Below are 14789 nucleotides of genomic sequence, written 5' to 3'. Positions count from 1 at the left end.
GCAGAGACACCAATGGGGAGGTAACTACCACAGTCCAGAGACAAATGGCCTCTTGCACCAGGGTGAGGGCAGAGTGGGGACAGGAAGCGGTTAAAGGAAAAGCCAATAGAATTTCTTTTTTACTGAAAAGTGGAAACAGCTGGGTTCTACTTGTGTGTTTTGGGGTCACGAAAGTTTGCAATGTGGTTATCAAAATGGATCCCTTCTTCCAGCTTCCTGGGGCTTCCGATACACAGGCATTGAAAGGAATGTTTTAAGGACGCCTGGGTGGCTCAGTCGGTTAAGTGTCTGACTCTTGGTTTCGGCGAAGGACTCTTGGTTTCGTGAAACTCACAATTCATGAGTTCGAACCCCGCGTTGGGCTCTGTGCTGACATCGTACAGCCCACTTGGGATTCTCTCCCTCCCTGTCTCTCTGCCCCTTCCTGCCTCTTTCTCAAAATAAATAAACTTTAGAAAATTTGAAAGGCATGCTTTAGGTCTCCATGAGCTAACGTGGATGAACACTCGGGATATATTGGCAGGTGAGAAAAGGAAGATACAAAATAGAATATATAGAAAGATCCCATTTTTGAAAATTGAAATTACAAAAAAAAGAACGATGTGAAAATGGCTGAATGAATGGTCTGGAAGAATAGACACATGACTCTCCACTGTGGTTACCTGGAAGGGGGGCCACTGGGATTTAAGCTCAGGATCGACCTCCGGACCACACAAAATAAGTATAAAACCCACTTTTAATTCTCTTTAAAATTGCAATGAGGGGTGCCTGGGTGGCTGAGTCGGTTGGGCTTCCGACTTCGGCTCAGGTCATGATCTCGCAGTTTGTGGGTTCGAGCCCCACGTCGGGCTCTTTGCTGACAGCTCAGAGCCACAGCCTGCTTCGGATTCTGTGCCTCCCTCTCTCTCTGCCCCTCCCCCGCACTTGCTCACTCTCTCTTTCTCTCTTTCTAAAAAACAAATAAACATTAAAAAAAATTGCACCGAGCATGGCTCTGTTCTTGCCATCGGAGCTGCGCTCTTCTTAGCCCATGACCCCACCTGGGCCTCCTCCTTGGCCTCGACTGTAAGAGCCGGAACTCTGGAATGAGAAATACTTTCCTCTCCTTGCTGGCTTGGGAGATCTGGAAAAGGCCCACCTGGCTCCCAGGGTTTCTAAAAATAGAAAGTTGTCTTAACTTTCCTATAGGTTTGGCTTAGCTGTTCCTTCTACTGGTTCCAAGATGCCGTTTCTGTTAGAGAATCATGCTTTGCGCATGAAAATGAAGTGCGGTGGGGGTGAGCCCTTAAGCGGATGGAATTAACCCATGAGGGGTCGTCAGAAATGCCCCCACATGCAGAGCCAATGAAGGCAGCGAGGAGCCCGGGGCCTTTGCCACTGCCCGTGTAGACGACACCTTCTACCCTACCCAGTCTCTGCATCCATTCCAGCGCTCAGAGGGGAGGAGAGGAGTTGGACTGTTGGTGTGTTCTAGGCAAGAGGAGGAAGCTGAAGCATTTATGTCCTGGCTTTGAGTCTGGAGTCTTAACTCTCATGGAGTGAGGGCTGAGGATGGCCCAGGACAGGATTTCTGAGACCCTGAGCACAAGCATATGTGCTGCGGGGCCATTGGTGTGCTGGTCAAGGTTAACACCCAGCCTCCAGGGGAGATCGAGTGTGCGTGCATGTGTGTGTGCGTGTGTGTGCACACAGATGCACATACCCACATACACACTTAGGTTTATTACAGATTGTACCGAAGTAAAGGATGAGTCGCACACAATTTACAAATACAGATAAGATGTGTGGGCTTCATACGTTCAACTGATTCACCCAGGGTGGTTTTGTTGATTTTTGCCCCCAACTCTTGTACCTGTAATCAGCCCGTGGTCACAACTGATGAGTGAGGGCAATTCTGGAAATTACGTCTGGAAAAACACTCACCAGTTACAACCGATGAGTGAGGAAAGCTGGTTGGGATCTTCCATCCCCTTAAGGAATAAGACAAAACTGATACAACGAAGTGTATCGGAGTTGATTTCATCTGTCAGCGAAGGGAGCAAGTGCCTTCGTTTTGGCACTCTTCACAAGAAACAGCCGCGGAGGTGCCATTTTTAGGCCTAATCTGCGTCATTAACGTTTCCTGTCTCCTTTCTCAAATCTAGACAATGGACAGATCGAGCCCTGAGTTGTACTGTTACCAGTTCCCGTGGCGTAACGACTCCTGCCGTGGCCGATTTCAGGCTGCCGACTAGAAGTCACTCCGCCCGGCCTTGGGGACAGACGTGCAGCGGCAGACAGGTACCGCGGGAACATTCCTAACAGCGACGCGTACTTTCAGAAACGGAAAGCGATGGGCTTTGATTACTTCCTCCCTTTGCAGCATCATTTATTTGGTTACAAGCTCATGAAACTTAATTTTTAATAATGGCTCTGTTTGGCGAGTTCACCAGATTTCTGAAAATGTGACACTTGGCTTTCCAGAGCCGGTACAAGCTGGCTCCAACACACCGCTGTGTAGGGAGCACGTGGCAGAGAGTGTCCCGGGTTGGGGAGGAAGCTCTTCCCTCCGTCTCTGCCCAGAACCCAGAGCGGCTTGGGTACGGAAAGGGTAGGGGCTCTGGGAACCTCAGACGGACAGTGGCCTTGGGGGCAGAGGCAAGAGGAAGCCGGAGAGGACAAGCAGGGCAAGAGCCCAGTCGGTGGGCGTATGTGAGACACCGCTCTGCAGCTCCCCAGAAAGATCTGGGGGGTCCTGGGGGCGGTGCTGAGTTTCCGCTGCAGGGTAGGTGACGGCTTCCCAGCCAGCACGCATCTGGGCTCAATCACTCCCCACAAAAGCAACCCGTTCGGCTCCCAAAGGCCCGTGACCGCTGACGTCAGTAACGAGGCACTTCGTGCCATCGGTCTCTTCTTCAGGCCTGCCTTTGTGCCAGCCTCCGGCGCCTTCCTGGTGGCAGGGCTCTGAGGGGGACCATCCTCTCCTAGAAGCTTCTTGAGCACTTAAGTGCCCTCCAACCAGAGTCACAGAGTTTTAGAGTCGCAAAGAGATTTCAGAGATTTCCTAAAATAATCCCCTCGTTGTGTAGATGAGGAAACACAGAGGCCCAGAGACGGGAGGTGACAGAGGCCCAGAGATGGGACGTGAGTTGCTCAGGGCTACAAGAAAAGTCCAGGGCAGAAGTGGGTAGGGTGACCTATCATCCCTGTGTGCCCAGCACCGAGGGGACTGCCGGGCCCCCACCCAGGTCTCAGCTGGAGCCCAAGACAGAGGGCCTGAGCCAGTCGCTGCAAGGAAGGAGGCCTGAGCCAGAGGTGCTGCAAGATGGAATTTTCCAAGAGAAGAGAGGAGAGGAGGCCACATCGTGGTGCTGGGATCTCCAGCTCCGCCCGGAGGCCTGTTCCTCGTGGGATCTCCCACCTGCCGGCTGTGTCATTGTAACATGCGTCCCTCCGTCCCTCCCTCCGTGCCAGGGAGACGCTCGGAGACTTTTATCTGTGTCTTATCTCTGGCTGCCGCTGCCACGGCTGTGGGGATGTCTATGCAAATAGCCGCGATAATATTAATATGTGATTCCCCCAGGGGAGGCGGTGGAAAGCGCTGTATGTGTTTCACAATTCTGTTCCGTCCAGAGGAGGACTGGGGGCCCAGAATGATTCGAAACAGATTTTTGGAAAGGCAGAATAAAATTGGAACAAAACCCAGTAGAGGCATGTGCCACTCTCCCCACGCCCAGCCCTCTCCACCCCTGCCTGATACTAACCCTCCTATCCTGCCCCCAGGAGCCTCCCACGGCAGGGGAGCAGGGTGGCGGGCACAGCGCCTGGTGCCGGGCACTCTTCCTTCAAGCCGGGGGCCCCTGCCCATCCCAGGACGTGGGCCCCCACCCTGGGCGGACATACTGTCCAGAGGTACAGCCTGCTCAGCCTGTGGCTTCCTCTGACTTCCCTGCCCCCCTCCTACAGGGAATGCTCCCCTTGACACCCCCTCCTCCTCCACCCCTGCTTCCTGGGGAGATCACAGAACCCTAGATCAGGAAACAGCCCACTGGAAGCAGAAAGTGCAAGTCAGAAAGACAGAGACCTGATTCCGATCTCTGCCGCTGACCAGCCGTGTGACCTTGGGCAAGTCACTTCACTTCTCTGAGCCTCTCTTTGCTCAGTGTACAATGAGGGCAATAATACCAGGCGCACCAGAGGCTCATGGGGATTCCCTGGGCTGGAGCTTCGCAAATGCCAAGCACGGCGCCTGACATTGGCAGATAACACCAGAGACACGGTCCTAGTGAAAGCCCCTTGAAGGTCAGCTGTCGACCCACTCCGCGTCAGCGACAGACACACGGAGGCCCGCCTCCAGGAAAGGGAGAGAACTTGCCCGAGGCCACACGGCGGCCCCTGCAATCCCATCCTGCCTCCTCCTCACAGCCTCCCTTCCCCGGTGGAGCACCAGGGCGGAGTGTGAGGGGGGGCCGCCCTCCTCACACCTCACCTCCCCCTAGCGTCTGGTCCACACGCCAGCACTCACCATGGAGCAGGTGCGGACTTTCAGGCCCGGTCACGCGTCCTCCTCCAGGCAGCCTGGCTTTCTCTGCCGCCCAGGCGAGCGTCGGCTGCCGGTTCCCATCCAGGACTAGAGTCGAGCTAGGACTCGGGGAAGCCAGTCCAGACTGGCCACTCAGAAGGTCGCTTCCGAGGAGCCCACTGTCCCCCAGGCTTCCTTGTGGTGCTGCAGGACGTGGGACGGCACGCTGCAGGGCTCCGATAGCACGGCCCGGCTCTTATCTGGCCCGTGTCAGGGTGCGGGCAGCGGGAGCCGGGGTTCCAGGAAGCCTGCCTGGGGCCCCCCCGGCCAGCCGCTCTCCCCGGATGCTGCCTGCTGCCGTGGATGTAGCCGATTGCCCGTCAGTGTCACTGAGCTCTGCCACGGAGGATTCCATGCTGGCCCCCAGCAGGCGGGGCCCCCACCCCTTCACGTCCCACCCCCCACTCCCATCTTGGCAAGGGGACGGGAAAAGGCAGCTAATTTCAAGTCCGCACAGCGCTTGTGGTCGTGTCCTGAACTCTCCACGATTAATCACGGAGCATCTGATTTCTGCTTTGCCTCAGAGGGGGGTGTGGGGACGCCTGGAAGTTTCTGTTTACTCCATTCTGCGCCGGGGCTGTGTGCTAATCACAAACAGACAGGGACGCAGCCTGGCCCTGCCTCCCCTGCCTCCGCCTCCCCTTCTTACCTTGCCACTTTCAAGTCCCCTCCTCGCTTTCTCTCCTTTTCCTCCTTTCTTCCCTCCTCCCCATGCGACCCCCTCTGTCTGTCGGATCTGATCCTGCACACACCCCTTCCTGTGCTCCTTGTTTCCCGGGTGTCCCATTGTCCCCTCTGCACCTCCCACTTCTCCTAGGGTGCAAATTAGCTTGGCCCTTTCCCTTTATGTCTTTAGAGTTAGCAGTCCGCTCCTTTTACTGCCTTTTTTCCTTTTTTTTTTTCCTCCAGCCTAATATTTTCAGGGTTTGCCCCCACCCCTGCCGCCCCTGTTACATGTGTACATACGACTCCTACAGACTTGATGATGTCCCGGTCAGGGGGTGGGGTCCAAACACGACAGACACACAGGCGGGTTCCTTTTGTCACCTTGGCACATCAGCTTTGGGATTCGGCTCAGAGAATGGACTCGGGAACAAAGCCCCCATTGACCACCCCTGCAGAGGAGCCTGGCCCTGCGGAACCATCCAGCCTGTAACACCTAGAGATGAATTTCTCTCTGCCTCCCCTTGGCTCCCTTCTACCCCCTGCAGCTAGTGCAGACGAGGAGGAGCCGGGAGTAAACAGCCCCCGAAGAACAGGAACTGCCACCCCTCCCCACAAACACACACACATACTCCGAAGAGTAATTTGGATTTGCCAAGACCTTTAAAAACCAGAAATAAGCAAACAGCCACCACCCGGAACATAACTTAGGCCGGTGCATACGGAGGCGTGCACGCAGAGGTTTCTTAAAAAAAAAAAAAAAAAAAAAGTTTGTCATAGGAAACAATTGAAAATGGATTACTACAGAAACACATAGCAAGCCTGGAAAATCAGTCTTAAAGGATTTGAACCAAACTGGGTTGTGAAAAGGGACTCACATATTACTTGTGTCCCAAGCAGCGTCCTCTTCCACATCCATATGCGGAGAAGATTTTATCCAACCACGCGCCCCCTTGGACTAACTCAAAATTCTATAATGCGCCAGCCGAGAAATGAACAACAGTGCTGAGGAGCGAACCCAGCAATTCTGCAAACACTCACGTGTGATCACCTCCAGTTCGATCGGGGACCCCTGAGCCAGCAGCGACTTACCTTAAGGGCAGAGGAGCTGAGTGAGTGTGGAGGGGGCTTAGGTCTCCTGGAAATGAGGACAGCAGATACGTATTAGAAAGGAAAGTACTCGAAAGTGTGGAACTTGGCTTCAGGAAACAACGTCACTGACTCCAACTCCTAAAACACGAAAACCATTTTGAAACACCTGACGGGGATGAATCCAGACCTTAGGGAAAGAAAAGGCTGCTGAGCAGGCAGTTGTCGATTTAAGACGGTCGCCTCCCCCATCACCAATGACACGCAGGACCCCGTCTCGTGGACACGACAGGCAAGCGGACCTCATGTCCCATGCAGGGAGCACCTCTCATGCTGGTGGTGGAATTCTCGTCACGTGCCTGCCTGGCTGTGGGAACTCAGCAGAGTCACTGCAGAGAACACGAGTGACACGTACTGCCCATCTCCGAGCCAGGGGCACCCAGCTCCCTGGTGTCACCCTCCGGTGCAGAAGGAAGCTCCAGGTTTGAGCCCCGCGGTCTCAGACGTGGCGTTTCCGGCTGTCAGAGTGAGTGGCATAGGGAGATCATGCTCGGGGCTGCCCAAGACGACTTTAGGAGACACACAGTCTGCAGGACACGATGCTGAACCCCACAGTGGGAAAGCCCTTTTACTCCTCTGGCAGTGTTCTTCCAACCCCATCTGGCCTGTGAGAAAGTCTCAGCTTTGACCACCTCTCCAACATTTACTGATTTTCCTTTTTAACAGAGAAAGCAGGCCTCAGGCTCGGGTCATTCAGCAGCCAACAGCATCTAGCTAGAATGGTGTTCGGCCAGTGATAATGGAAGACGAGCAAAATCCTAATAGGACGTGGAGTAGTGTTAATAACATATTAATATTAGTTCATTAGTTGTGAACAGATGTACGGCAGTCATGTAGAATGTCAGCGAGAAGGGAAACAATCAGAAGTTGGGTGCAGGGTAAGAGTTCTCTGTACTTTCTCTGCAACCTTTTCATAAATCTAATACTATCCTAAATTTTAAAGTTTATTTTTTTTAAGTTTATTTAAATATTTTTAATGGGCTCAGATAAAAATAAGTTCATGCTGTTTTTTTTTTAATGTTTATTCATTGTTAGAGCATGAGCAGGGGAGGGGCAGAGAGAGAGCGAGACACAGAATCCGAAGCAGGCTCCAGGCCCTGAGCTGTCAGCACAGAGCCCGATGTGGGGCTGAAACCCACAAACCATGAGATCATGACCTGAGCTGAAGTGAGATGCCTAACTGATTGAGCCACCCGGGAGCCTGCCCCCACCCCGACTCTGCCGTTCTGTTTTTAAAAATGTACATATGGTGGGGCGCCTGGGCAGCTCAGACGGTTAAGCGGCCGACTTCGGCTCAGGTGATGATCTCACGGTCCATGAGTTCGAGCCCCACGTTGGGCTCTGTGCTGACAGCTCAGGGCCTGGAGCCTGCTTCGGATTCTGTGTCTCCCCCTCTCTCTGCCCCTCCCCTGCTCGCACTGTCTCTCTCTCTCAAAATATGGAACGGGGCGGGGGGGGGGGGGGCGGAATGCCTGGGTGGCTCAGTCGGTTGAGTGTCCGAGTCTTCATTTCGGCTCAGGTCATGATCTCACAGTTCATGGGTTCGAGCCCTGCATCAGGCTCTGTGGTGACAGTGGGGAGCCTGCTTAGGATTCTCTCTCTCTTTTTCTCTGGCTCTATCTGTCTCTCTCTCTCTGCCCCTCCCCCATTCATGCTTTCTCTCAAAATAAATAAATCAACTTGAAAAGGGGAAAAAGTAAACTTACAGAAAAATCTCGGACCCACAGTCCCAGAATCTCCTCTACAGGCTCTGTGGGCACACACCTTCCAGATGGTGCAGCATTTCCACTACCTTCAAACTCTTTCTCCATCGCTGTCGTGCTCCCCTCAAGGTGTTACCATCCCACTTGCCAGGCTGAGTATTTCGGGGACAGAGATGAATTAGGAGGAAATGTTCTAGCAGGAGGCAGATGTGTAAATAGAAACCCAAGTGCTAATTTCAGCCCAAGTAGTAAGTGCTGGGCGGGGCAGTGCCTTTGAGAAAGAAGGGGATGCCCCCCAGGAAGTGTGTCACCAGGGAAGGATGAGTAAACAGAAAGGTTACGTGATCTTTCCAGAGAACCTTCCTTCTCGGGCCCTCCGGGTAAAGCCAAAAACGTGCACCGCAGAGCCTCCTAGCCCTCTCCTGCTTTGCCCCCGTGCCTGAATACACAGAATACACATCAGAGTTCTTAAGGTGCCAGCCCTGTCCTGCGGGTTCCCCCAGCCCCCTAGCCCTCTCTCCCCTTGGGCTTCTCTCCTCGGCCCTCCTTGGCGGTCACCTAGTTAGTACCTTAACCCTTTACCTGCTGGCACCCAGCCAAGAGGCACGGTCTCCCAGAGCTTTCTCTGAGCCCCCACTCTGGGTGTGGAGCCCCTCCCGGTGCCATCCTTGCCGGCTTATGGCAGAGCTACGGAAGCACGCAGGCCCTGGGGTCCAGCCGCGGCTCCTCCATTCCCAGCTGTACACGTGGCCTTGGCCAAGCCACTCGACCTCCCCAGGCTTCTATTTCCTCATCTGTAAAATGGGAACAACCATACTGCCTCAGTGGGTTGTTCTAAGGATTAGATGAAATAATACTTTCCTGCTTAACGTGCAGTCTAGGGACCAGCAGACTAGAGCGTCTTAGTAGGGTCCCACGTCCCGCCCCAGACCTCCCAAACCAGATCCTGCGTTTTCCCAGGGCCCCAAAGTGATTCACATGCATGTTAAACTTGGGAAGCATGAGACACTATGCGGAAAGTGTGTAGGTTGCCGGTCTCGTCATCCTTCTCCACCTGGCCCGTCCTGACCAGGACAGCCATTGTGCCGTTACATACTTAGTGCCCAGAGCGTCATAGGTGCTCAGTGACTTAGGGCTGAATTCAGCCATTTGTCCAGGTCTCAGGAAGAAGCCAGACTGGGGCCCAGGTGGTCTCACTCCTGTCTGAGCCCTGTTGGACTCATGACTGCCATCAATGCCCCGGCATCCTGCAAGTTAGCAGGGACAAAATCTGGGGTGGTGAAAGGGTCTCCCGCTCAGGAAGTGGGGATGTGAGCTTAACAGAAAGAACAAACCCCCAGACTCATCCTGCTTGGTGAAATCCATCACCTTCCTGAGAGTGACGTCAGAATCCCCCTGCTCTGTCAGCCCTGTCAACCTTTAGCACTGATGAGAATGTCAGGTTCCTGGAGATAAATATCCAGATCCTTCATTCCCTGGCTTCTCCACACTCCTCCTCACTCCAGGCACCTCTGCTCCACTGTGACAAACTACCAGTTCATCAGATAGACGACGGCGGCGGCTCTGTTTGGCTGGGGAAACCTTTAGAATGACAGGGTCCTGCTCTGGCCTCGGCCAGGGCCATAAACTTCGGTTCAGCAGAGGAATGAATTCGCCCTGAAGACTGCAGCTTTATCAGCTGAGGGGATTAGCAAAGGCCGAGTCCTGACCTGAAAGAGAATCCCAGACACCCTGCACACTCCCTTTGGGACCCTCCAGAGTCAAATATTTTCAGAACCAACTCCAGTTAAGTAAATAGTGTTCTGCACGTGAGTGCCCACAGGGTTTCTCAGAGGACCTGACATTCTCCACTTGGTGACTGTCATTTCCTTACAAACATAACATTGAAAGCGATCTTTGCATTCCCAGAATGACTTCCCCAGCTGAGGAATTCTCTGAGTCTCCTTGAGTTCAGGGCTGTTGCTTTGTTTTGTGCTTTTACGACAACACCGCCTAAATGCATCCTGTACAATTTGATAAGAGCCCCTTGCCCCCCCTCCCCAACCGTGCGTGTCTTTCTTTGCCACAAACTTCTAGTAAACTCTTCAAATATGCGCTGCCTAAATTGAACCCTGATGCTAGGCGCACTAATGGGGCACCCTCTTCAAAGCAAATCTCCACAACCCAACAGTTTACATGTTGCTGGAAACAATGGACTTAAGTGCACAATTTATTTGGGTTGGCTGGTTTCATGCTGGTTGGAATCTGCTTTGGGGGAAAAACAAACCCTGCATGTGTTTAGATTTATAATTTATACCGAAAGCACAAATACCTCGTAATAGGGCTAAAACGAGGCGCAGTTATGAGCAGGAGGCATGCACATGTTGGCTTTACTCTTTCATGGACGTACTAAGATTATAAACGGCTTTTTTAGTTAAGCCTCCGCCTCCTCCCCCCCCCCCCCCAAAAAAAAACCCATCCATGGCAGAAGGCTGACCTGTGTGCAAGGGCCCTGACCCGGTGCTCTCCAGCGGCTTGCACAGACCACCTCACTCCACCCCTGCCACGGCCTCATCCTGGGCGTCATGATCCCCATGTCAGGGAGGAGGAAACTGGGGCATCGGAAGATGAAGTCACTTTCCCAAGGTCCCACAGCAAGTAATAGAGCCAAGGTTCACACTCGAGGAGTCTTGCTCCGGAATCAGAGCTCTCAACCCGTAGGTAACTTTTGTCGTAAAATCCACGGAACCACTAGCCAGGATGCTCCATTAACTCAACCTTTTATTTCCGTTGAGTTGGAAGAGAAGGCAAGTGGCAAGAGAATAAAATGATATCAGGACCTAACCAAAGCAAAAATAAGGCCCCGCTCCCCAAATCAAACCACACAAAATCTGGAAAAGAATACGTTCAGCCCCATCTCTACCTGCTGCACCTCCGTCTCCAGGGCCAGGGAAGGGGATGCCAAGTCCCAAGGGGAGACCCGGGGTCCCAGGGGACCTCCCTCAGTAAGAGAGCCAGCGCTGCCCTTCAGATTCCAGAGCCAGGAGCAAGAAGAGTGCGCTCCGGGGAGAGCGTCGTGGTGGGTCATGACAGCAAGGGCCCGCAGTGAGGATGCCTCCCTGGGTCCACTGCCCTTTGCAGGGCACTGATGCCACTCCGTCTAAAAGCCTGTGTCTCCACCCACTCGAATCTGGGCGGCACTGTGACTTGCTTTGACAGAATGAGATGGAGGTCATGGTCTGCCAGCTTCGGAACCAGGCCTCCACCCTGTGCTTTCTGCCTTTGCTTTCACTTGCTTGGAATTTCGAGACAACAGATAGCGAAGAGGCCTGGGCTAGCCTCCCGGAAGACAGCCGTCCATGTGAAAGGGAATCACGGTACCTCTGCTGACAGACCATTGCTGGACGTGTGGGTGAGGCCGCCTCAGCCCCTCCAGCCCCAGTCGAGTTGTCAGATGACTGTAGCCCCACGAGTGAGCCCAGGAAGGCCAGCGGCCCAGCTGTCCAGCCCGCCACCCCACAGAACGGGGAGAAACGACCACCTTACTTGTTGCTTTAAGCTACTAAGTTCTGGGATAGTTTGTTACATAGCAGCTAGAATGGAAATAATTGTTAACACAGTTAAAATAAAAGTTCTTTACTGAAACCACAGCTGCAAAGTGTATTCCCAAGACCATGTCTCTAGCACAGCAGCTTCTGGAAGATTCGTGGAAGCGTGTGTCGTAACATGTCCTCAGCTCACTTATGAGGACGCTGGTAGCCCGGTGGTAATTTCGCTTCTGTCTGCATTTTAAATATTTGATCATTGTTTTCCATATGAGAAAGGAACCCTCATTAGCACTGGCAACACAGATAAGTTTGGCACGGTGTTCTGAGAACTTTCAGGACAACAGAGGAAGTGGGCAAGAACGCCATCAGACAGGAATTCGTTCAGGAAACATCTGAGTACCAGGCACTACGTTTGGGGCTGGGAACACAGAGATGAGAAGGTCACAAACCCAGACCTCGTGGGGTCCCTGTCTAGCGGGGGCCACGGACTTTCACAAAAAGAAAATGTGAACGTATGGGCACAAATGGTGTCCGTTGCCGTGAAGAAGTAGCATGGGGAGCCCGGAAAGAGAGCTCACCTGGTGAGAGGAAGCCCAGAAGGTTTGCTGGGTTAGTGAGGTAATCCTGGAGCCCAACTTTGTTTTACATACAAACACAGAGTGGGGTTTGTTTGTGTTTCTAGTTTATTTATTTATTTTGAAAGAGAGAGCAAGCATGAGCAGGGGAGGGGAGAGAGAATCCCAAACAGGCCCCATGCCGTCAGCCCGGAGCCCGACATGGGGCCCGAACCCGGGAACCACGAGATCATGACCTGAACCAACGTCAAGAGCCGGATGTTCAACTGACTGAGCCACCCAGGCGCCCCAAACAAACAGTGTTTTTTACACGGTTTCTATGATACTGAATTTCCTGGGATGCTTTCACTGTGTAAATTGAGAGAAGACTGAACTTTGCTTTGCCTGGGAATTCACATTGGCCGCCATTCTGCAGGAACAGCTCTGGCAACAGTTCAAACTCAGCATGCTCATGGCACGTGGCTGGCTAGCACCCCACACCTAGATCCACCTGCACCTGTCACCATCACAGTATACCTACCTGTTGAGCTCAGTGCCTGGAGACTTCACCAGGACTTCCAGCCTTACGACAGGAATGATTTTGTTATCCCTTACTTTCTACTCTCCTTTATTTTACACTTTGAGAATTCCGTGCACATGTTCTCCTGGTACAGCTAGGTAGGTTATGTTATTGAGATATGTCACTTCAGGGGTGACAAAGAGGCATTGAGTCTGATAAGGTGGGAACCACAGGCATCTTCAAGACCTTCCTTCTGGAGGACAGGGAAACAGGCCAGCATAAGAAGTACGTTGGTAGTTGCAGGGTTAGCGCCCAGAGAGCCAGGGGCTGCGTGATACAAGATGTGGCCGGAGGAGGTGGGGAATCGGGATCCTCAATACGGTGCTGGTGGGGATGTGAAATAGTGCGGTTGCCACGGACAACGGTCTGGCAGTTCCACAAAGGTTAAGCCTAGAACGTCATCTGAACCAGCAATCCCGCTCCGAGGCGTATCCCCAAGAAAAAGGAACATGTATGTTCACACAAACACTTGAACGCAAATGTGCACAGCAGCATTATTCATCATAGCCGAAAGCAGAGTGTCCATCAACTGGTGAATGGATGAACAAATGGGGTCTGTCCATGCGGTGGAGTGTTACTCAGCCATGAAAAAGGAGCAGAGCACTGACCCACAATACAGCGTGGGTGAATCTTGAAAACATGACGCTGAGTGAAAGAATCGAGACACAAAAGGCCACAGATTATATGATTCCATTTATGCAAAATGTCCAGAATAGGCAAATGGGTAGAGACAGAAAGCGGACTCACGGTTGCCTGGGGCTGGTGAAGGTGGGCGGGGAGATGGACAGTGACTGGTAATAGGTGTGGGGTTTCTTTGGTGGGTAATAAAATGTTCTGGAATTAAGTAGTGGTAAGAGTTGCAGAACTCTGCGTGTATGTTAAAAACCCCTAAATTGTATATTTTTTTAAGATTATATTTTTTTAAAAAAATTTTAATGTTTATTTTTGAGAGAGAGAGAGAGAGAGACAGAGCATGAGCAGGGGAGGAGCAGAAAAAGAGAGAGACACAGAATCCGAAACAGGCTCCAGGCTCTGAGCTGTCCGCACAGAGCCCGACGCGGGGCTCAAACTCACGGACCTCGAGACCATGACCTGAGCCGAAGTCGGACGTTCAACCGACTGAGCCACCCAGGCACCTCAAGATTTTATTTTTAAGTAGGGGCACCTGGGTGGCTCAGTCCGTTGAGCATCTGACTTCGGCTCAGGTCATGATCTCACAGTTTGTGGATTCGAGCCCCACATCGGGCTCTATGTTGACAACTTGCTCAGAGCCTGGAGCCTGCTTCAGATTCTGTGTCTCCTTCCCTCTCTGCCCCTCCCCTGCTCACACTGTGTCAAAAATAAATACATGTAAAAAAAATTTTTTTTAATTAAAAAAGAAGATTTTGTTTTTGAGTAATCTCTACCCCCAGGTTGGGGCTCGACCTCACAACCCTGAGATCAAGAGTCACATACTCTACCAACTGAGCCAGCCAGGTGCCCCCTTAAATTGTATACATTAGAAGGGTGAATTTTATGGCATTTGAATTATATTTCAGGCAAACAAAAAGATGAAGCTGAAGAGATAGATGGGGGCACACCATTCAGGGCACTGTGGCCCACACTGAGGAGTTTCTGTCTCCAGCCTCGGACTAACGGGAGGTTTGGGGCAGCAACATGGCAACATGGGTGTGCATTTTAAATTGTTTTTTTTTTAATGCTTCATTTATTCTTAGAGAGACAGAGCACGAATGGGGGAGGGGCAGGCAGAGAGGGACATAGAATCGGAAGCAGGCTCGAGGCTCCAAGCTGTCAGCACAGAGCCCGATGTGGGGCTCGAACCCACAGACCGCGAGATCATGACCTGAGCCGAAGTGGGACGCTTTACCAACTGAGCCACCCAGGTGCCCCTTCGGGTTTGCATTTTAGAAAGCTCTCTGTGAAGAGTGACCTGGAGGTGGGTTCAGGGGATGGCCTCGAAGGGCGAGGGAGAGCCAGTGTATGGAATGGGTCCTGGCCCCAGGCTGGAGCAGACTGGTGGAGGACAGCCGTGCCGAAAGCAGTGTGTGGGGA

General features: G+C 52.6%; 1 protein-coding gene across 5 annotated transcripts in view; it reads right to left on the bottom strand.

The window, feature by feature from the left end:
• RIPOR3 (RIPOR family member 3) overlaps positions 1-5226 on the bottom strand; it is a 75505-nt gene extending 70279 nt beyond the window's left edge. For 2 of the 5 annotated variants that reach the window (XM_053199833.1, XM_027046633.2), the window contains exon 1: positions 4505-5226. In XM_053199833.1, coding sequence (XP_053055808.1) covers positions 4505-4507 — 3 coding nt within the window. In that variant the 5' untranslated portion in view covers positions 4508-5226. The remainder of the gene's footprint in view (positions 1-4504) is intronic. The other 3 variants (XM_027046629.2, XM_027046631.2, XM_053199832.1) reach the window with 2 other exon arrangements.
• Positions 5227-14789: the final 9563 nt, after the last annotated feature.

This window comes from Acinonyx jubatus, chromosome A3 (genome assembly GCF_027475565.1).
Source record: "Acinonyx jubatus isolate Ajub_Pintada_27869175 chromosome A3, VMU_Ajub_asm_v1.0, whole genome shotgun sequence".
NCBI classification, from domain to species: Eukaryota; Metazoa; Chordata; class Mammalia; order Carnivora; family Felidae; genus Acinonyx; species Acinonyx jubatus.
Note: the sequence above shows the minus strand (reverse complement) of the source record. Positions and strands in the feature narration are given on the sequence as shown.